Raw genomic sequence first — 23468 nt, 5'->3', positions numbered from 1 at the left:
TAAATTGTGTTTATAAGTAGCACATTGGTCATTGTTTAATCCAATGTCAATTACTTAATTTGATAATATACGAATCATATCATCATTGTACATTAATAATATGATTCACTTGAAATCTTGAATAAAGTATTTGAATTGTCATTGAATCAAATGATTAAGTATTGATATTATACATTTATATTGTTCATATGCATATGTGGACTTATATAGACTTATAACATATATAAACTTATAAGTTTATAACATACATTGGAAATAAGTCTCTAGTCATTTAATTATTGTGTTAGTATGAATTGGTATACTTATGAGTTATGTCATATTATATATGTATAATTTGTTATTATATAATCAAATGATTTAATGATCAATTGATCATGTGATATAATCATATAAATTATAATGATAATATATTAATACTTAAATTGTGATTTAATTATTTAAAAAAAAAATTGTAATTTAATGATCAAGTGATTATATGATATAATCATATAAATTATAGTGATAATATATTAATACTCAAATTGTGATTTAATTATTTAAAAAATAAATAAAAATAAAAAATTGTGATTTAATGATCAAATGATTATGTTATATGTATAAATATTTTTATAATTATAATTATAAAAATATATTATATAAAAAAGCGGTTAGCGGTTACCGTTAATAAACCCCATTCCCGCTAACCGCTAACCGCTAGGCGGTTATAGCGGTTAGACGGTTAGCGGTTAATACGGTTAAGCGGTTAAGCAGTTAACGGTTATAACGGTTAGCAGGTGGTTTTTAACCGCCCGCATTGACACCCCTAGGTAAGATTTAACCGAATTAACTGACTATTTGGTTTGAAAATCGAAAATACGTCTACCAACACCGATTTAACCGATAGTCCTATATATGTATATCTTATCAAATTGTTGCAGAAGAAAACTAGTTCTTGAGTGCAGAAGCAGAGAACCATGCCAATATTTGAACTTACACAGATATAAGCACATACAAGAAGTATAACTGCTATTATGTGGTGAAATAGTCACATTTCAATGTTGCTTTCCATCCGAATTGGGAGACGGTAGGGAGATAAGAGAACACACAGCTTGTGTCAAAGTGAGTAGAAGGAGAATAACACCTGCAATAACAGAAACAATGGCCCATGGTGTGTTGAAATAATTTTGTCTCAAGTTGGCCTTCCACTTGTGCCAGGAGGCTCTGCAGTAAGTGTTGAGGTCTTCACAAAGTGTAGCAAAATAGAACTCGGTGAAGTCCAAAATAACCCCATCAGCAAGTTTGTTAATAAGAAATGACCCTTCACTGCTGTCCCCAAGCCTGTTCTCAAAAATTCCATACTTGACCAACAAGTCAACATCCTTCTGGGAGTTCACAAGGCGATCCATGATGACAACATAATCATTTATGTAATTCTCCCTATAATAGCATTGCTCAAAGGCCAGCAGATTACGAACTGAGACTTCTGTCTCATCACATATAATAAGTTTTGGGATTTTCAGAATCCCTTTGGCTTTATTGAATTGAAGGTCAAACAAGTTTCTGCTTGACCCAACTTCAAACCCGACTCCGGCAAGGTGTAGCTCCATCATGCTGGGGGTGGTTAGTGTTTGAAGTTTGCCTTTTTGCTTCTGCTGCTGCTGCAAATCTGGTAGATGTAAGTGTCTTAGGAAGTCCACAAAGTGTTCAACTTTTTTAGAAGAACTGATGATTGTCTTCAATTTGTCTTCTGTTTCCTCCAAATGCATTAGATCTTTGAAGAAGTTATGTGAAAGCTCATAGATGGAGAGCCCATGGGATGAGACTTTCACATTGCCATGTTCAAAAAGATTCTCAAGAATGAAGAATGGAAGCTGATTTTCAAGCAATAGCATGTCAGGCCATACATCCTGCAACATCCAGGGCCTATTAAATATGCAGTCATTTTCATCCTGCAGGTCATTAGGGAATTTGAGCCTCAGTAAGACACCAATGATGAAGGCAGCATCCACTAGAATGATTTTGACAAATTCATCACTGCTAAATTGAATTCTTTCTGCATAACAACCACGCAGTCTTTCTTCCTTCTCCTTTACAACTCTGATAAAGGACCCCAAGCTTGGATTGCTCCGTCGAATAAAATCTCTCAGGTACCACTTTTTCTGCTCTTCCATGGCTTTTAAGCCTTTCCTACCATGATGAAGGGGTCCAATGGAGACTACCTTTGGTGTATAGGCTCTTTCCTTGACATGACGTAGTCGCTCAGGAACTCTATAGATACTACATGCAGAGGATATGCAAGACAAGCTTTCCAACTCCCCTGCTATTGAATCTTGCAATGGAACTTGTTGAGGGTTTTCTATGTCGGATGAGGCATGATTATTGCTAGCCATTTGGTTTCTTTCTGTGTCAACAAATTCCATTGTTAAGAATCACTGAAGACACAATCTATATATACCTTTTTATAAATGACAATATAAAAACAAAATTTAGAATGATAAGTATCTCTGATAAAGCAGTAGCTTTAAATAGATTTGATCATTGTCTTGCATGAGTGTCTCTGCTAAGGACTTTGGGGGTGCATGGTACGTACTTGAGTTTTATTCAAATTCATGTGAAAAAATGGAAAGAAGATGTAAATATAGGAGGATATGGGTTGTTTGTAGTTCTTTTGATTTTTTTTTTTTTTTTTTTTTAGGGGAAAGTTCAAGTTTGTCAATAAAAAATGAATCTCCTATAATTCGGGTGTTCGAAATGCGCAATTCGAACAATTCCATAAAAAGTAGATAAAGGGCCCATCTGCTCCGAGCAGTCGAGAGTGGAGGGCCCACTTGCTCAGAACATATAGGCTCCATAGTCTACCTCACCCAATTCGGACACCCATCACTCATCATCATGCAACTGGGAATTCAACCTTTAAGGGCAAGGTCAAAGCCCTGACAAGGGAAATTAGAAAAGAGGCTATTTGTGTGCATGTTCTCCTGTTCAACCTCTTCAGATCATTCTCTACTACATCAATTTAATTTGCAGTATACTCATTTAAATCTCAATGCTTCAATTTAAAGAATTATTTCCACACTTAGCACGAATCAAAATTTCAATAGAAGAAAAGAAAAAATTGCCAAAACAAGGTCAACATTTGGGTCAACTCTCAGCATGCTGTGCCATAACCAGAAATGGCTAGTGCAGTAAAACACAAGTAACTTTGACCTTTAAGAGAAATGGTGTAGCATATGAATATGATAAAAATTACAAATCTAAGTGATATCAGAGGATAAAAAAAATATAAACTCAAGAAAGAATGAAAGAAAAAGATTGCACCTGCAGCCTGCTGTAGAGAGAAGTATAAAAGTTTGTTTTGCCTCTGTAGATCACCAGGAAACGATGCAGCAGAGAGCTTTGCTCTTTCTTGGATAAAATTCAGTTCGCTGCTCCACCAAAAGATCAGAGCCGCCTGTCTCTCTCTCCCCAGTTGTTAGATACAAGTTCCTCTAAAGTCAAGTCAACTCAAGTTTTTCTTTCAGTTCATTTTCCTTGTACATTCCTAAATTAAGGTTGTTACTGGTTTTTATTTTTTTGTTTGAAAAGTATTCTAACATGACTATTGTTTGAGAGTGTTTTTTTGTTTCGGATTGTTTGTTAATGTTTTTGTTTTGGAAGGGATATATATATATATATATAGATATAATGCAGGCCCCACGGGCAAATAATTGCAGCCAGGCAGGTTGTCAACCTTCCTTGGATAGAAACATTTGTGTCATTACCTACCGTGTAGCTAGGTGTTAGTTCTTCATGTTCTTCGTCTTCTTTCTTCTTTTTCTATCCTTGATTTTCCCAGTAAAAAAAGTTTGTACAAGTGAGGAGTCCAATAAGACGGAAAATGTATAATCTTACAACAACGTGGAGTTGAATACATTGAATATTTATTTTTAAAATGTGAGGTGAATGACGAATACAACGTTCAAACTCAAGACTTTTGATTTAATACCATATTAAATCACCACTTTATCCCAAAAAGCTTAATTAATATTCTAACCGGAAATGGTAATTTCATATTTCAAGTTTGTCTTTTGTTTCATCATATTGTTTAAGGGCTTAAGGAGACCAAAGAAAGCATTAGATAGAATCACCATTTGCCTTGCATGCATTTCACCTTCTGTATCAACGTGCTCTTAGAGTACTCGGATCTATAGTTGAAACAACTGAATTTTGAAAAAAAATGCAATAAAATTTTTCAGAATTTATTTTGGCAGGAAAGTTGGGAACACATTAACATGAGAGAAGTATTACATTTCAGCTCATTTCAGGTCCGATTTGGGCACTTCTTACAACTTTTTTTCACACGTTATACTTTACAAATGAGAAGGCATAGATCAGGGCATAGACATTAGCAGTTAATAACTAGAAATCCTGAAGCTTCAACTTTTGCTCTCACCTTGGCTAACTAATAACTAAACTGCAGAAGTTTTTTGTGTGGAACAATGAACAGTGCTGCACAAGCCACATTCTTTATAATTCCATCAGCTCTATTATTGTAGAGCAATTTTGCCAAACATTCATATTGCATCATTAAACTTGGAAGATCACCCAATAATTCATGTGATAAGGGCTAAGTTTGTGAAGTATCAAAGGCATCTTAACTCGATTATCCCAGATTTTATTAGCATTAGCTCAGCTCTCAAGTAAGATCATTTAACTTGGTAAACTCGAGGTACAATCAGGGCACGCTTGCAAAAACAGAAGTTTATCTTTATCAAATCGTCGCAGGAAAAAAAAAAAAAAAATCTTTCTTGACAGAACTAGAGGACCATGATAACATTTAAATCTACACAGATTTTTATAAAAATAAATAAATAAATAAATAAATAACAAAAAAAATAAAAAAAACAACAACAACAACAAAAGAACTACTGCAGCAATAATAGAAACAACTGCCATACAGTGACCTATCAATGTTTCTTTCCATCTGAAAAGGTGGACATGATGGAACACACAGTTTGTATTAAAGTGAGTACAAGGAGAATAACACCTGCAACAACCGAAGTACTGGCCCATGGTGTGTTAAAATAATTCTGTTTCAAGTTTGCCTTCCACTTGTGCCAGGGGGTTCTGTAGTACTTGTTCAGTTCTTCACAAAGACTTGCAAAACAGAAGTTATTATTGTCCAAAATAGCCACCTTGCCAAGTTTGTTGATAATAGTTGACCCTTCATTGCTGTCGCCGCCTAGCCTATTCTCAACAATTTCATACTTGACCAGCAAATCCACATCCTTAGGAGTGTTAACAAGGCAATCCATTATGATAACATAATCATTTATGTAATTCTCCCCATAATGCAATTGCTCAAAGGCAAGAAGATTTAGGATTAAGAGTTCTGTTTCGTCGCTTAAAATAAGTTTTGGGATTTCCAGTATCCCTTCACTGAATTGTATGTCAAATAGATTTCTGCTTGACCCCACATTAAACCTGACTCCAGCCTGTTGTAGATCTGTCATAGTGGGCGTGGTTAGTGTTTTAATCTTTCCTTTAGGCTGCTCCTTCAAAGGTAGATGTAAGTGTCTAAGGAGATCAACAAAATGTTCAACTTTGGAAGAACGAAAATTCTCAAATTTGTCTTTTGTTCCCTCCAAATAGATTACCTTTTTGAAGAAGTTATGTGAGAGCTCAATGATGGAAGGTATCTCATTTTGCTGGGAAGAGACTGTTATTTTTTTAGGGTCAAAAAGATCCTCCAGAATGAAGAACGGAAGCTGGTTTTCTAGCAATCGGAGGTCTGGCCATACATCCTGTAACATCCATGGTTTATTAAATATGCAGTCATTTTTATCTTGCAGCTCATGGAAATTGTGCCTCAGTAAGACCTCAATGATGAAGGCAGCATCGACTAGAATGATTTTGACAAATGCATCACTGCTAAACTGAATGGTCTCTGCATAGCAACCACGCAGTCTTGCTTCCTTCTCCTTTACAACTTGGATATAGAACTCCAAGCTTTTATTCGTCCGTTGGATAAAATCTTGCAGGTACCTCTTTTTATGTGCTTCCATGGCTTTCAAGCCTTCCATACCATGGTGAAGTGGGCCAATGGAGACTACCTTAGGAGTATAGGCTTTTTCCTTGATATGAAGTAATCTCTCAGGAACTCTATAAATACTGCATTCAGTGGAGAAGGGAGGAGACAAGCTTTGAAACTCCTCTTTCAGCGAATTTGCCAGTGGAACATAAGGGTTTTCTATGTCGAAAGCATGTGGATCCATTTTTCTTCTTTCTGCATCAACAAATTCCAATGTTGTGATCAAACAAGATGTTGACAATTGTTGACAACACAATTTACAAACATTTCATAATTTAGAGCATAAAACCAAAACTTAGAAAGAGATAGCTATCTATGGCAAAGCCCTGAAAATAGTTATGATCACTGTCTTGCATGAGTGTGTCTATCAACCACTTTGAGATGTATGGTACTTCATCTTTATCCAAATTATTTTCCAAAAATGGAACAAGTAAAATAATTATATAGCGAATAGTGTAGATATATATAGGCTATTTATTATTTGTGACTCTTCGATTTTGTTTTTAAGGATCAAAGTTCAGTTGTAGTTAATAGAAGATGAAAGAGTATTTCCTTCAGTTTCATCACAGACTTCTTTCAATATGTTTTGGAAAAATTTATGTACACAAATTGTGGATTCAACCTTTGAGGTCTGAAGTAAACCTGTTGCTTATAGTTTTTGTGGGAATGGCAGACAAACTTTTGGTTTTAAAGTTTCACTCATAGTGCAATCAATTCATGCAAATCCTTCAGAAAAGGGTTAAAATTGCACAAAAATGCAAAAACTCTCACATCATCTCTTTTCTTTTGGTTGTTGAGGAACGGAAGAGAAACATATGAATTATTAGAAAATTTTATTATTTGGGGGCCAAGGGTAAAATGAAAAAGAAAACAGGCTCTTTCTGTGTTCATGTCCTCTTTGTTCTACCTCTGTAGAGCATACTCTACTACTGCAGGACACCAGATAGTACACTCAGAAACCTCAATGCTTCAATTTAAATCCTACCTCATATATAAAATTTTCAACTCTTAGCACAAACCAAAACTCCAAAAGAAATCAATTTTTGCTGAAACTCAAACCACATCATGTCACAACCAGAAATCACCAGTGCAGTAAACATATGCAACTTTGAGCATTAACTGAAAGGGTATGGTATATGCTAAAACAAATAGACCTAATGCATATCAGAGGATAGAAAGATATAACCTCAAAAACAAAGAAAAGAAAAGAAAAGAGAATTGCACCTGCTATAGAGAAGTAAATTTGTTTTGCTTCCTCTTTAGTGCATAGAATGCAGTTCTACCGTGCCACCAAAAGATCAGAGCCCCCTCTCCTTTTTATAAGAAATGATCAGAGTCCCTGTCCCCAGTTGTAAGCTACAAGCTCCTCTAAAAATCATGCCAACTCAAGTTTTTCTTACATTAGTTTCTCTGTGCTCCAATGCAGGCCCCTGAGCCGCAGTACAGCCAATAGTAGCAGCCTGGCAGGTTCTCACCCTGCCTTGGCAACACTTGTTAAGGTAACTTTTCACTCTTTAGCAAAAACAAACAACTTAAAACACAAAATGCTCGAAACTACTCTTACTTTTACGTCACATCACAACCAAAAAAACAAAAATCACTCTAATTTGTTTTGCCAAATGAGCCATGTTATTAACTACCCTCCTAATTAGCTCTTTTACGAGAAATTTACCAAGTAGATTGTTCCTCAACAGTTTGAGAGCCTTTACGGCTCAGAATCCGGAATGTGGGAAAAAAAGAAAAGACACCATGAAGTTATAAAAGCCATTCAAGTAGATGTTTCTCCATCTTTTTTGTCTTCTGGCTTCTTTTATTTTTGAAATAAGCTCAGTGTTTCTCATGAAGGGATTGCAGATGTGTTGTTATGTAAATAAACTTTGTTTGGTTGATGTCACATCAGAACAATTTTTCAATCCATAAAGAAAAAGTACCATTTAAAAAGTTATATCAAACAAACTCTGATTTTCAAATTCGTTCTCCTCATGAGTCATGAGCCATCCAGTTGCCAGGGGGAAAATTAACAAGATGGGAGATATATAAACTTACGGCCATGTGGGGCCAAAAATGGCAATTTCACAATTCAGATTTGTCTTTATTGTTAAAGGCCTTAAAAGAACCCCCCAAAAAGAACAAAAGTAGAGAGAATCACCTCTTGCCTTGCATTTCACATCAAGTGCTTAAAGAACAAAAGAAAGCGGCAAGAAGAATCACCATTTGCCTTGCATTTCACTTCAAGGGCTTTAGGGATGGAACCAAAGAAAGCATTAGCAAGAATCACCATTTTCCTTGCATTTCACTTAAAGGGCTTAAGGGAACTCAGGAAATCATAAGCAAAAAACATTTGCTTCACATTTCACTTCCTGTATAAACGTGCTCTTACAGGACAGGGATTGGATATATAGGGAACTGAACTGAATTTTGAGAGAGCAATAAAATTTTTGGAAATGATTTAGGCACAAATGCACACAATTTTGAACTCATTAAAATGAAAGTTTTGACAAAAAAAGAAGTATTACATTTCAACTCATTTCAGCTTAGATTTTGATGAGCTTTGGAGAGGCTTTGCCACCGGTCGGGCAGGGGCACTTCTAACGACCTTCTTCATATCATACTTTACGGATGAGAAGGCAGTGATCAGGGCAATCAACATTGTTGGGTAGACATAGACAGCTTTCGTAGGATCTGTATTTACTGGCTTTCCCAAAATTCCTTCCTTAACAAGACCCCAAATTACAAGAAGTGTCCCAAACATGTTCATCCTCCCTGGTCTTAGAAGACCCACAAGCGCTCCTGCCACAGAGAAGTAGCTTCCTGCAAGAACCTGGTACAAAAACCACAGATAAATCAGTAAAAGGAACCTGAAGCCTGAAGGAGCCATGTGTAGAATTCAAATTAGCTAAAAGGATAGACCCGGTAGTTTCATTCAAGGATAAACATGGTAGTTATGAAATTAAAGTAACTTGAAGGACAAAAATGAAAGCAGAACTAAACAGTGATCCATATTACAGGCTATCTATTTTAAATTTTCAGTTGCTAGAGGGCCCTCAAGTCAGTAAGGATAAAGAAACTCAATTATCTAATCTTCTTAAACTTCATCAGCAACCTAATAATGATGTTAATCATGTAAGGAGAAGATAAATAAGTCATAACTGAAGGAAATGATTGGACAAAGAGGATTCATGTAGTCAACCCCCCGGAGTTGGAAAAAGGCTAGGTTGAGTTGTAGTGAATAATTCAGAAATTCTTGGGAAAATGTTGGGGAGAACCAGTTATACTGATTCAATAAGACAAGATTTCCAGGAAAGAAATCAATGGCAGATGTTAACGTCAAGATTGCTAGGAAGTATCAAAAGAAAAATTGGCTGCCACCTTGATATTATTCTCCATTATTGGAAATTTTGCAAATGATGTGGAATCTTTTTATCAATGAAATGTAGACCATTAACAGGGTGGGCAGGGGGACTAAAGCACACCAAACAGAAAATAGGTCATGATCAACTAAAATATCTAGAGTCTATTATCATATTGATGGCTGTTTTAGACCTAGCAAAAGATATTAATTGAGGGACCATTAATACGATACTAGTTGCCTCCATCCCCCATATAGATCTGTAGACTTCCTCAAACAATCTGAATATGCATTAAAACAATTAAAAAGGGCAATGATCAGTTATTAAACAGAACCTCTAAGCGTTGGAGATCGGTTACTGCAGGAGCTTCCTTCACACTGGTCAAGTTATATATGTCTAACAGGTTATCCCAGCTTGGAATAGTCATGTTCTTAACAAGGCTATTTGCAGCAGCACCAGGGTACAAAAGGGTCTTCACAACAGCAACAGGAAAGATCTCACTTGCAATCAATTGGGAGGATGTTACATGCAATGGTGTTGTACACATACCAGATCTGCATGGGACCCTGTCAAAGTAAAAATATAAATACCTTACTCAAATGCAGCAATAAACTACTTTATTCTCTTCACTAATTGATGTATTTACAAATCAACACAACCATGGAATAAGAAGAAACATCCTTAGTCGGTGTAACTTTGCAGATTTTAATCAAGAAAGGGCACTGGAACAGACAGAAAACTCAATACATAGAAATCTAGAAAATGCACATAGAAGTTATTGGGATAACATGAAATGAAAAGGCCATCATAGATTTAGGACACTCCATGGGAAAGCAATCTTAATAATATGTAGGCTTCTGCCAAGTCTGGACAACCACTGCCATGGAAGCCCACAGCATCAGAGGTGTCCCAAAATACCTTCAGCAGTCAGCTGCCCGAGACAGCGGAATCTTGTTTTCGAGTTAAACATGCTGGTGGCTGTTGTGTATGATTGTCATAAGACTCATAACAGTGGCGACTCGCCTGCTAGTGGAAAATAGATGAGTTTTCTCACATTGCTGTTAGGGAGAAGTGTTTTTGAAATATTGTCCAGGGAAAAGTTGAAATGATAAGATAAAATGGCATCAAACACAGTGTTGCACTGTATTGCAGTGTACTTTGATAGAAAATTTGGAAAGGCATCAAACCCAGTGTTGCACTGTATTGTAGTGTACTTTGATAGACATAGTGATGTGGGCAACAAAAGAGATGGGTTTATTTTAATTTAAATTTTATTTAAATTTGAGAATCAGTAGTATTTCTTTGATTTTCAGAATTTATAGAGATGGGTTGTACTTCTGGAATAGTTCTTTCGTTATGGGCTTCATACCTTATCAAGTTTTATTTGTTATTTAGTTCAGGATTATTAGTCAAAGCCCATTAAGTCTGAGTCCTATTAATCGTCTATTTATATGGATATAATATTTTTTATCGAATATAAAAGACATGTTGCTAAAATTTCAAAAGCTACAAAGCTTTGTTTGAGGTTTGTATATGCAGCCCCAATTCAATGTGTGATGCCAATGAAATTTTAGATGTGATACTTAGGAAAACTAGGAGTGAATCCTATCTACCTTCTTCTTTTTATTTTTGCCCTTTGATTTCTAGCAACTTTATCTCCTCTAAACCCTAAGATCCGTAGAATAGAAACCGTATCATCCATCCATCAAATAGACACTAAACTACACAAAAGTCCAAAAGAGTGGATTAGACTGACACCAAGTGCTAAGCTAGCAATATATGGGAACACATTAAGTACATCCTCAACTTGAAGTGCGTCCTCTGCAATTTGCAATTTCTGAAACCATTCAAGATTTTAGTCCCTCAAACATCATGTTTTGTGGAATATAATTTCATTACCAATGTTTAGGTGCTCAATTAGGACTAGCTTAGTTTGTTGTAAAAGGGAGGATATGAAACAACCTATTCGCTTTATGATAGCTATGCATTTCTGTCAAGACCTAAAAAAGTGCAAGCCACATCTTCTTAGCATCCAAAAAGTCTAGTCAGAATTAGAACTTCTTTAATTACTTATTTAGCTTGGTTCCACCTACTACACACCAAATGTAGAACTTAGTACACGCTTATGCAACACCTTCACAATCCACCAAATTTGGGTATCACAATTTTTCTCACTCAAATCTTTGATATCCTCATCAAGAATCATGTTGCACTGTAGTACCCCTACGCAATATGACGTTACTATGTAGGTTCGAATACTATTTGTCACAACTCATCTGCATGATATCCTAAAAGGACTAGTCATAATTAAGACTTTCTTGAAATCACTTATATAGCCTACTTCTACCTATTGCACACCCAATATAAAACTTTTGCATATGTCCATGCAACGGTTTTGCAATCCACACCCTCCAAAGTATCACAATATTTCCCACTCAAATCTCTGCATCCTGATCATGGCCCACGTTGCGCTGCAATACCATTGTGTCATTTGGCTTTAATAAAGTTTGTCACAACCTAAGGACGCACTAACCACATTTGTGCAATACACCAAAATGAGTAATCATAATTAGAAATTCTTTATAAGTGATATAATCACTTATATAACCCAATTCCACTAAATACATATCCAATATAGAGGTTTTAGAACATGCTCATACAATGCCTTCACAGTCCACACAATCCAAGGTATAACATCTCCTCCACTCAAATCCTTGATCCTTGTCACAACTCACGCTGTGTTGCAATGTCCCTATGCCACATAAGTTATTAGGTTGGCTTTGATACCATTTGTCACAACATAGGGAAGTGCTAATTACATCAATGAGATACCCCAAAAGGTTTAATCACAATTAGAGCTTTTGAAATCGCTTACATAACCCAATTCACCCACTACACATCTAATGTGGGACTTCGTATATGCCCATATAACGCCTTTACATTCTACATAATTCAAAACCCTTTCTCACCATTGTGATAGAATAATAAGTATTAACTACAAAATGGAATGACTCTTAATACAATTGTTGCTGAAAGGACACCATCATCCTAGTTCATAACAACTTCTTCAAACAAACAAAAGCAGGAAAAAGAATTTTATACAACTGCAACAAAGCTTATTAGAGATTCAATACAAATATCAATATACAATATAATCAATAAGGACGCAGTGGGGTGGGTTTTTCCACCCCATCCCTACCCCCACAAGTTTAAGCCTCTCCCCATATGTCCCATACACGAAATGAGGCAGCAACTTAATCCCCTCCTCGCCCCATATTAAAATTTTCAATACCCACCCCCAATCCACCCTGCCCATTAACCCAAAAAGCCAAGCAATTCCAAAAAGAAAAATAAACTCTAAAGCAACCAAAGCCAAGCAATTTCAAGAAGAAAATAAGATAAAAGAGAGGAAAAATATGATGGCTATTTTGGAGGAATGAGCACGGGAGATAGAGAAACGACTATTGCATAGTATTTGGAAGATTTATAGTACCCATTTGGTGAAGCTTTTCGAGGGCAAAAACATGTGTTAAACGAGAACATGGAAACCGAGCGTCTGGTAGCAAAGTTCAAAATGTGAATTTTGCAAAATTTTAGATTCAAAAGCACATTTTGGAAAAGCGGGGAGGGAGAAGCTTTTCCGAAACGCACATTTGTCCACAATTTTACCAAATTCGCTTTCTCAAAAAGCTATCCCAAACAGTCACATACTAATCAAAGGAAAAAGAATTGTAAATATACTAATAATGGGGTGGGACGAGGCAACCTAAATCTGTCCTCGCTTCATACTCCAAGACAGGTTATAGTCAAAACCCTCATATCCACCAGATGCTCATCAAGTGACCTCCATGCCCGCCCCATCCGTGATAATGAACCTTCCTTTTTCTTTCTGGGAGATAGTGAAATTTCCTAGCAACAACTACCCAGGTGCTAAAACATGATGAATAGATTTACTTAAATTTACATGCAAATTTAAGTGCCCGTTTGACAACATATCTTCTTTGCATTTTTTTTTTTCTTCTGGGTTGCCATTTAGTAACATATCGAACACAAAAAACAGAACATGGAAGAGTAACGAATAAATCAGTGAATTGGGTTTGTGGGCGGAGGATGTGATAAAAGAGTTTGAAAAAGTTGTACCTGAAAAGAGGGATCTGAAGGATGATTAGGAAGAAGTAGATGCGCGATGCTATCGATGAGAGATTGCTCGCCAGTCTCTTTGAAGATGACGATGATAAAACTGAAGACGTTGCCATTGTTGCCAGAGAGCAGAGAGAGAGATTCTGGTGCTCCTTGACCTGCTGCTACCTAATCAGTGGCTCGAAAGTCTTAATTTAATGAGAGGACTAGAGGAGACAGTATAAGAAAACATATAAATTGGAAAATGTTTTTTTTTTTTTTTTGGAACCTATAAGATTTTATTTATAGATTGATTAAGACTGATGAATCTTTTGTTTTATATTGCATTCATGTGTGATGTTAGGATATATGTTTACTTTAATATTTTAGAGATCCAAAGTTTGATTGCCTCATATTTTTTAAGAAATTCCAAAAGTACTTTTAATTAAAACAAAAAACAAAAATTGGTGTGGCTTAGCCAACCCCGTTTGGCCATAGCGTGGCCACCCCAATCTAGTTGGATTGGGGGTGGCGAAATACCCCCCACAGCCTATGGGGTGGTTCGGCCACTCTAAAGAGTCAAAATGGAGGTGGTCAAAGCAATCTCCAAATCAATTGGGTGTGACCAAATCACATCATGGGTTGTAGGGGTAGCCATAGTTACCCCAATTTTTATTTTATTTTATTTTTATTTTTAAATTTAAGGACAATTAGGTCTTTTTAATAATTTTCATTAGAGAAAACATAAATGATTAACAAAAATGTCACATTGCGAATTTTTTATACTTTGTTTAATTACATTGTCAATTTATAAATATTAGAGGCCAAATTATAAATGGAGTTAAAGTTTAGGCAGATAAATGGTTATTTTCCCTCATTTAAAATTGAACTTTTAACCCACAAATCGCAAAGCCCAATAAACTTTAAAAGTCTTTAACAATCATATTGGCCCAATGGGTCCCTCTGTGCCCAACGGACCTCGGAAGCTGGCAGCTGGGCAAGACTCGAGAGGGAGAAGCAAAACGCTGCGTTTTGCAGCCTATTAGACAGAAACGACTCGTGTGACGTGTCCAAGAGATTGTACAAAAATTGTGCGCCTAAACACTCCCTACCCCCTACCCTTCGCTTCACTCTGCTCTGGACTCAAAAGAAAGGAAATGATGGCGTTTGCTTCCTCGATTTACACGTCCATGGCGGTTCATTGCTTATCATCCTCTCTCCGCCACCGCCTCTTCGTGGGCCAACCCGGCCCCACCCGTCTGATTCTGCCACGTCACCCTCAATTCCGCTCTGTTCTCGCTCTCGCTCGCCGCCGAAACCCCAGCTCTTCAACCACCGGCTCTTCGTCTTCGAAGAAAAAGAGGGTAAAGGTACTAGTTTCAGCTTGTTTGGTTCCCTAGAAAACTTAGCTTTTTAAAAGAAAATTATTTCCATGTGTTTTTTGCTCGGCTTTAACTTTTTCTGGTGTCTACTTAGTAATTGATATTGCCTGAATTTAATAGTTAAAATCAATTCCCTAATTTATCAAAATGCTCAAGGAGTCCAGCTGAAATTATCAAATAACATTTCTATCCCCTTAAGGTCGTGGATTGAAGTGGTGCTTACCATTTAAATAAACTGTATGTTGAAATTCTTGAACACTTGTATAAGGTTGCGATGGTTACCATCAAGTTGATTTTCTTACTCTCTAGCTTTGTTTAGGTTGTTGCTGTCCAAGTCCTTTTCATTTTTCATTAACCAATCTGGAATTTTGGTTGACACACAATTACACACTCACACTTACATTTTTCTTATTCCAAGAAATTCAATTATTTATGCAGTTCAATTGGAAAAAAGCTATCATTTTTCTGTCGGAAATTAGTAGTTGTTATGGTGTATTATGTGTTGTTCTAATTGGGTATCTTTTTTTTTTTTCTTTTTTTTTTCTTTTTTTTCAGAAAAGTTTGCCTCGTAAGGATGCTGTGGGCAAGGATGATCTAGATGATGATGCCTTTGAGGCACTCTTTAGTCAACTGGAAGAAGATTTGAAAAATGATGACCCCTCCCTGGGTGACGGTGATGAGGAGATAAGTGAAGAAGACCTTGCTAGGCTTGAGCAAGAGTTAGCGGAGGTACTGGGAGATGTTGACATGGGAATGTTGAACTCAGCTGCAGACGATACTGAGAGTGATAATGATGCTGAAGAAGAAGACGATGATGATGATGAAGAAGAAGAAAAGCCAGTGAAGCTTAGAAATTGGCAACTTCGAAGATTGGCTTCAGCTTTAAGAACTGGCCGCCGTAAAACTAGTGTAGGTATCTGAATTTGATCTGAGTAGGTATCTGAATTTGATCCGTGTGTTATTCTGTCTGGTTTTGGCAAAAACAGACAGAATGATGCCAAACATGTTGCCAAAACCAGACAGGATGATGCCAAACATGTTGTTGTCCGAATAAGCATTTGGGCTACCTATATCTGTACCGAAGTATGCATGATTTTGAATATTTGATCAAAGAGATTAATGGGAATACTTGTTTTGGGAATCATCATTTAACATGGGAACTTGTAAAGTGGCTTGTTTGTGACCTTGGGCTTTGCTCCATGTCTCTTGAACTCTTTCTCATATCCATTTAAATGAATTAGAGGGGTGCTTGGAAATAGAAATTTATCTGGCTATGCTCAACCATTTCAGCTAGCTGCCATAATTTTTTGAAGTAACCAAGTTTACAGCATGTCAATTACTTTTCTAGACACTGCCTTCCCGTGCCTAAAATGAGAAGGCAAGCAAAACTGCAGTGAAGTGTTTTTTGCTAGGATGGACTCTCTGAACAACCAACTTGGCTGATCTTCTGAGTTTCTTGAAGAGCCTTTGTTTTTTCCGCATTAGTTTTGTTTATATTTAATCATCTTGGGGGCTATTAATTGGTTTGACATGTCCCTATTACTAACTACTAAGCATTTCTTGTTTTGAACCCCTAATTCCCTCTTGTTGCAGATCAAAACTCTTGCTGCTGAGCTTTGTCTTGATAGGGCTGTTGTTCTTGAATTGCTACGTGACCCCCCTCCAAATCTTCTAATGATGAGCGCTGCTTTACCAGATGTACCTGCATCAACAGTATCAGTATCGGTGCCTGAAACCAAACCCGTGGAAAGTAATCATAGCATGACAAGTGTGGATGCTGCAGAACCTAGTACCAAGGTGCAAGAACCTGTTCATGTCATGCAACATAGGTGGTCTGCTCTAAAGAGACTGAAAAAAGTGCAAGTTGAAACCCTTGAAAGAGTTTATAGAAGAACAAAGCGCCCTACTGTAAGTAATCCTTCTCTATTCCATTGCTTAAATATTGCAAGTTGCGTGTTGGGAGAATTTTTTTATTCATAACCAATAGGTTGCAAATATTTATTATTAATTGAAGAAAAGGGCTGAATGGGCTGATTTTGTTATGATGCTGGTGAGGCCGAATCTGGGGTATGGTCGCTAGCCTAGAATGGGATAGATTTAAGAGCCTAACTTTTCATGTTCCTTCAGTTGTGGAGCTTTTGGCGTATTGTTTAAGTACCCAACATTTGATGTCATAGCAAGCACCATGTCACAAGTTCAAGTCAGGGAGGGGGCAACTTATAGGTTGCATTAAAATGTCTTGATGTTATATATGGGCATAGTGTTAAGTATTAAATACTGATAGGTGAGTGAAGCTGCCAAAATAAAAAAGACTATTTTCGAGTCAGTGTCGATAGAGTTGGCCGGCGTGGAAGTTTTGATTCGGAAGTGTGGTGGAATGTTACGATCCTAAGGGTTAAGGGTTTAATCAAATTAGTATCCAATAGTTCTAAGGCTTTTGGATCAATGATTAGGCACTTAACAGTATACTGATTTAGTTATACTTAACCCTCAGGATTGTTGTTGTTGGGGATAAAATATCCCCAAGGGTCCCTTGGTCATTGTTCAAAATCAAGAGCAAGCAGAAGAACTAAACACACGACCGCTCTGGGCCTATCATTTACAACAAGGAAAGGAAGAAACAACAAAGCAGAGGAAGTAGAGGAGCAAGATGGGCCCTATTCACTAGAGCTGGAAGCTTCATCTTACTCCGTCAATACGCTCTCAATGCCAGAAGACACATAGAGCTCCGGCCTATAGCCTCCATCCAGCTTGTGCCCCATGCGTCTTAAAGCTCAGCGATTATCATCAGTCAGGATCCCCGTTGTCTTGAGATCTGACTACAACCTTTCTTGCTCGCCCTTCAACCGCGCTAACCTTCAGCCACAGCAAAAGCCTTTGCCTTCAGCTGCCGCGATTTGTTCTTGGAGCCGCACGTTCTCAACTCGAACCTCCTCGAGTAAGCGACGGGTCTCCGTCAACACGCCCCTTAGGGTGACAACCGACAGATTTCTCACATCAGCAGTCATAGGGTATGGCGGAGTCCTGAGAAGTGGGTCTGATTCTCGCAGGAAATGAAGAAGAGAAAGCTAACACGTAATGAAAAGATGTTGAAGCGACAAATCCAATATAAAAAGAGAAGCCTGCCATAAAGAACAATTATGGCCGGACAACTTGTGTCTAAAATTTTGTGGCGCAATAAATGCACTGCCTTCTAAAAAATGAAGAGAAGAGGGAAGAAACCCTTTGACTCTCGAGCCACGCCACCTACCTCGAAACCCAGCCCAGATGCGTGAAATCTACACCCATAGGTCTTGAAGCCCATGGAGTTCCCAACCAATCGTGGCATCAGAATGGTAAAGATGGATCAGATAGTGGCCTGTGCTTATTACAGTGCCACCCAAGAAACCTTGATCCCGATTGCCAGTCTCAATCTCAATCACCAGACTCTATCTCGATTGCCAATCTCAATCTTGATCGCCATACTTGATTCTCGATCACTGACTCCTGAGTTCTGACTTTGAAAACCACAATCGAGCAACAAAAGCTCAACAGTTTGTAACCATCAGTTTGGGCGAAAGTTTGCCGAACCTTTGAAGAATTATTATCAGTAATTGAAAATTTTGTTTCTAGTATAAACGTTTTTCTACTAACGAAGTTCGGATGTTTCCACAATGTTTTCAGGCAAACAGAGTTCTGACTCTTGCACCTCCAAAACCGAAATAATCAAAGTGCCTGTCAAAGGATCCGGATCATTTGGCACCCAAGCTTGGACTAAAGACCGATGTCCAAGTTAGGTGGGGGGTCAGAGCCCCCCGGCGCATGGGCTCGGAATAGAAGAACCGAGACCCCAGTCGGGAGTTCGGAGCCTCTCGGTACACAGGATCGAATGAAGACCAATATCCTAGTCAAGGGGTTCCGATCCCTTGGTGCATGGACTTGGATGAAGACCGAGACCCTAGTCAAGGGGTTCCGACCTCTTGGTGCATGGGCTCATAGAGAAGACCAATGTCCCAGTCGGGAGACCCCAATCTCTCGACGCACGAGCTTGGACAGAAGGCCGATGTCCTAGTTGGGAGAACTCCGATCTCCTGGCGCACGGGCTCGGAAAGAAGAACTGGCGCCCTAGTAGAGAGAACTCCGATCTCTCGGTGCACAGGCACGGAAAGAAGAACCATTGTCCTAGTTGAGAATTTCGGTCACTTGGCGCTCGGGATTGGTAGAAGACTCCCAGCAATTGAGACCTAGCCAAGAGGTTCCGACCTCTACGGGCTCGAACATTGCTCGGAGATGAAGACTCAAGTCTAGCAGGCCAGCATCAATCAACAAGGCAAGCAAGTTTTCTAGCTTTTGCTCACAGCAAACTTGGACGCAGCAGCTTCCGAGCACATGTCCAAACCCCAAAACGAGGCCTTCAAGCATCAGAACCAGAATTCTATGCCAAAGGGAAAAGCATGAGAGCCTTTGGGCCCTCACCCCAAGCACATGCTTCACACAACTTTGGTAAACATCTTTTGATATTTGCTCAATGTACAAATGTTTTTTTGCATAAACATCTTCAGAGTTTCGGCGCTCCATGGATGTGGGAGCTTTCTTGCTCCTAGATATGTGCCTGACCTGATCATATTGGGGGAGTCAAGCGATTGCTCTGGACTCGGATTTCGAGCCCAAACTGATGGTTATAGATTATTGAGCTTTTGTTGCTCGATTGTGGTTTTCGGAGTGAACTTGGGAGTCAGCGATCAAGAATTGAGATCAAGATCGAGTTTGGTGATTGAGATCGAGACTGGCAATTGGGTTCGAGGTTTCTCGGGTGGTGTTGTAACAAGCGCAAGCCACTATATGATCCTTCTTTACCATCCCGATGCCAAGATCGGTTGGGAACTCCACGGGCTTCAAGACCCGTGGGTGCGGATTTCATGCGTCTATGCTAGGTTACGAGGTAGGTGGCGTGACTCGGAGTCATAGGGTTTCTTCCCTCTTCTTTTTTATTTTTTATTTTTTTATAGCTGGTAGGGCATTTATTTGGCCACGAAATCCTAGACGCGAGTTTTCCGGCCATAACCATTCTTTACGATAGGCATCTCTCTTTATATTGGACTTGTTGCTTCAACTTCTCTTCATTCTTTTGCTTCTTTTTTTCATTTCCTCTCAATTTCTTGCGAACTTAGTTTCTTCAACGCAAGACGCCATGGACAACAATTCTTCCCAGAGAAAGAGGGTTCAGAGGGTCCTGACACCTAGGGCTCTTGAGGGTGCACAGCATAGCGCCAAGTTAAAAGCCCCATTGGAGCTTCCTAATCTTACGCTACATACAATTAAGACATTCACCATCTCAGACGGTTCTTCAGTTGAAGGGTCTTAAAGCGGTGGGGCCCCAAGCGAGAATGAGAACATGTCAGTGCCCTTGAGGCTTCCCTGGCCTCTGCCAAACCCTATGACTACTGATGTGAGAACTTTGTCGGTTGTCGGCCTAAGTGCTGTGTTGACGGAGACCCATCACTTGCTTGAAGAGGCTCGAGCCAATAACGTGCAATTGCAAGAACGAATTGTGGCCACCGAAGGCAAAGGCTTTTGCCTTGGTCGAAGGTTGGGGTTGTTGGAGAGCGAGCAAGAAATGTTGGAGCTTGATCTCAAGACGACGGGGATCCTAGCTACCGATACCGCCGAGCTTTGAGACGCATGGACTGCAAGCTGGGCGGAGGCTATGGGCTAGAGCTCTACAGGTCTTTCGGCGCTGAGAGGGTATTGATAGACGAAGATGAAGCTTCCAGCTCCAATGATTAGGCAAGTCTTGCTTTGCTACTTTCTCTGCTTTGTTGTTTCTTCCTCAACTTTCTTGTTGTAAATGATAGGCTCAGCGCAGTTGTTTCCCCTTGTACTGAACCTTTATGAATCAGATATTTTGGTATGTGTATTGTTGGCCAAATGTGTGTTTAGTTCTTCTTCTTGCTCTTGATTTTGAACACTATGTGATCTCATGTTGATCATGCTAAATTTTTTGGTGGAAACAACAAAGTCATTCCCACAAATGGCGTCAAACTGTTTAGAGCAATTTTTGGGTTGGAACGAACTACTGCAAAACATAAAGGGCGTCATGGTCGGAGTCGAAGACACTCTGATGCTCAAGGTAGCATGCGTGTTTTGGAGTGTGAAAGAATGGCTTGCGTTCTTGAGAGAACTAGCCTATGTAGTGCCCGAAAGAGAGCTTGAGATTGATCCAAGAGATCTCCCCAAGAGAGAGAGAGATCCCCCTTTTAAAGAGTTTTTAGGCGGTTGCTCGTAAAGAGAGAGAAGGTTGAAATTTATCGTATCTTGGGATTTGATGTGCTTATCCCGTAAAACCCGGGGTTTGCCCCCTTTTTTTAGTGTGCCCGTATCTGCTGAATTAGCCAGAAGGATCCATGGGGATACTTTATCCCCAACAGGGTGGTGCTAGAAGGAGGGCCCCAGTTCCGACCTTGTGGCTATCGTCAAAGGGGCCTCAATCACGCCTAGTGGGACCCTTGGGGATATTTTATCCCCAACAATGGTCAAAGATATTATTTGCTTATTAACTAACCTCGACCAACGTCCAGTCACACTTGAGATAACTAGCAACGAAGTTGCTATACTTATCTTTTGTTTTCTTTGAGTTTCTACAGGAAACACCCAAGCATATGGAGCTCCCCTCAGCCATCATGGCAAAATGTTGGTCCCGGACACCGTTTTCGTTTATTCCGACCCACCAGGATCGATAATAACTTTGCCTTGGGTCTGCCCGACAAGGGCCAAAGACCTTGCCTTGGGTCCCGCCCACAAGGCACAAAGACCTTGTCTCGGTCCACCCAACAAGGAATAAAGCTTCAACAAGCTCATTAGCAATAATTTGACAAAAACCGAGCCACCAGCTCGAGGGTAAGACCTAGACACATTCTGGGCACCACAACATCCAAGGTCACAGCTAGGCACCTAAGGGCAGACACCCTGCTCTAGAACAAGGAAAACAAAGGTAACTTCAATCATGAGTGCACCAAAGATTCCCAATGTCTGACTATTTGGGCAAGCCAGTCATGGGAATCAGGGAGTAACTGTTGGGGATAAAATATCTCCAGAGGTCCAACTAGGTGTGCCAAAGGCTCCACTGATGTTAGCCACAAGGTCGGAACTTAGGCCCTCTTCTAGCACCACACCTGTTGGGGATAAAATATCCCCATGGGTCCCTCTGGCTGATTCGGCATATATGGGTACAGTAAAAGAGAGGGGCAAACTCCGAATTTTACGGGATAAGCACATCAAATCCCAAGATACGATAGATTTTGACATTTTCTCTCTTCATGAGCAACTGCCTAGAAAACTCTATAAAAGGGGGATTTCTCTCTTTCGGGGGATCTCTTGGATCAATCTCAAACTCTCTCTTTCGGGCTTTACTCATACTAGTTTTCTTAAGAACCCAAGATATTATTTAACACTCCAAAATACGCATGCTAACTTAAGTATAAGAGTGTATTCAGCTCCGGCCGAGGACCCTCCGACACCCTCTATGTTTTGCAGGCACCACCCTTCTCACACCCAAGGGGACCCCCCCATCTTATTTGAGCCATGCAGTAGCTGTTGTGATAGTTTGTTCCGACCCAAAAATTGTCCGAGCAGTTGCCAAGGAGATTTAGTTCGAATGCTACTTCCTCTTTCCATAAGAATTAGGTAAAAGGCTGAGATCATGGATTGAAAATCCGCTGAGTGCATGCATAACTTACCTATAGGGGAAATAATCAATTTCAAAGTTCATTATTTCATCAAAGATGCTGGTAGGCCAGTTTTATTAGAAAGTCAGAATTCAGTCCAACTCAAAATATGTTTAGGCCGAATCACTATTATCTATACCATATGTATGTTTTGTGGGACATGCCAAAATTCCTAATTTCGAAGTCATTCTGCATTGAGTCAAAGAATCTTTTAAACTTTTTTCTACAATCGAGCCTCCTTGATACTCATCTCTTCAGAACAGCATGTTTTGTGGGTATTTGCTCATCTAAAGAATCTTTTAATTTTATCTTCTTACACCCTATTAAACTCATTATGGTAAACTATGATATTGATTTCTTCAGAAGAGTGTGCTTCTTGGGTATTTGCACCTTCTAAACTTTTAAGTACCTAGAGTTTTAACTTCTTACACTCTGTACATTGAAAAACAATGCAGAACGCTATGATTAGCAGCATTGTGCATGTGACGAACTTACCCCGCAAAAGAGTTGTAAAATGGTTTGAAGACAAACGCTCTGAAGAGGGAGTTCCTGACAATCGTCTTCCATATCAACGGTCTGTTCCTGAATCTGTTTAGTTCCCGTTAAAAGACTCTGTACAAGTATGTAACAAGATTTTGTCCATCACATCTGATAGTGTACATATAAAGGCTCTTTTTTTCTCCTGGAGACTCCCTTGAATTGTATTCTCTGCACAGAGTAATGCTATGCATCCAACTATTTTACAACTTTCTTCTCGTGTTAGCATGTGGTTGGATACACATTATCCAAATACAAAAATAATTTTTAACATCATCCTAATCACATGTTGAAGAGTTGTAAAATAGTTGGAAGGCTAGCATTTTTC

General features: G+C 38.9%; 4 protein-coding genes across 5 annotated transcripts; 1 reads left to right on the top strand and 3 right to left on the bottom strand.

Moving 5' to 3' along the window:
- Positions 1-1018: 1018 nt before the first annotated feature.
- Positions 1019-3399, bottom strand: LOC132190554 (UPF0481 protein At3g47200-like). The gene is made up of 2 exons (XM_059605580.1): positions 3298-3399; positions 1019-2380 (listed from the first exon to the last, which is right to left on the bottom strand). The coding sequence occupies exon 2, from the start codon at positions 2367-2369 to the stop codon at positions 1032-1034; it is 1338 nt and encodes a 445-aa protein (XP_059461563.1). The 5' UTR covers positions 2370-2380; positions 3298-3399; the 3' UTR covers positions 1019-1031.
- A 1526-nt stretch (positions 3400-4925) lies between these two features.
- On the bottom strand, positions 4926-7299 carry LOC132189634 (UPF0481 protein At3g47200). The gene is made up of 2 exons (XM_059604383.1): positions 7274-7299; positions 4926-6244 (listed from the first exon to the last, which is right to left on the bottom strand). The coding sequence occupies exon 2, from the start codon at positions 6231-6233 to the stop codon at positions 4926-4928; it is 1308 nt and encodes a 435-aa protein (XP_059460366.1). The 5' UTR covers positions 6234-6244; positions 7274-7299.
- Positions 7300-8375: 1076 nt separating this feature from the next.
- On the bottom strand, positions 8376-13739 carry LOC132189764 (uncharacterized). Its single transcript, XM_059604549.1, has 3 exons — positions 13540-13739; positions 9734-9965; positions 8376-8870 (listed from the first exon to the last, which is right to left on the bottom strand). Exons 1-3 carry the CDS (start codon positions 13653-13655, stop codon positions 8574-8576), a joined length of 645 nt encoding a protein of 214 aa, XP_059460532.1. The 5' UTR covers positions 13656-13739; the 3' UTR covers positions 8376-8573.
- Positions 13740-14634: 895 nt separating this feature from the next.
- LOC132190234 (protein OVEREXPRESSOR OF CATIONIC PEROXIDASE 3) lies at positions 14635-23283 on the top strand. Of its 2 annotated transcripts, none has more exons than XM_059605159.1 (4): positions 14635-14882; positions 15456-15809; positions 16494-16808; positions 23059-23283. In XM_059605159.1, exons 1-4 carry the CDS (start codon positions 14676-14678, stop codon positions 23197-23199), a joined length of 1017 nt encoding a protein of 338 aa, XP_059461142.1. In that variant the 5' UTR covers positions 14635-14675; the 3' UTR covers positions 23200-23283. The 2 variants fall into 2 exon arrangements, with proteins under 2 accessions (XP_059461142.1, XP_059461141.1); XM_059605158.1 differs by having other exon boundaries at positions 14635-14888.
- Positions 23284-23468: the final 185 nt, after the last annotated feature.

This window comes from Corylus avellana, chromosome ca8 (genome assembly GCF_901000735.1).
Source record: "Corylus avellana chromosome ca8, CavTom2PMs-1.0".
NCBI lineage: Eukaryota > Viridiplantae > Streptophyta > Magnoliopsida > Fagales > Betulaceae > Corylus > Corylus avellana.
The sequence above is the reverse complement of the archived record's forward strand: the minus strand, read 5'-3'. Positions and strand labels throughout refer to the sequence as shown.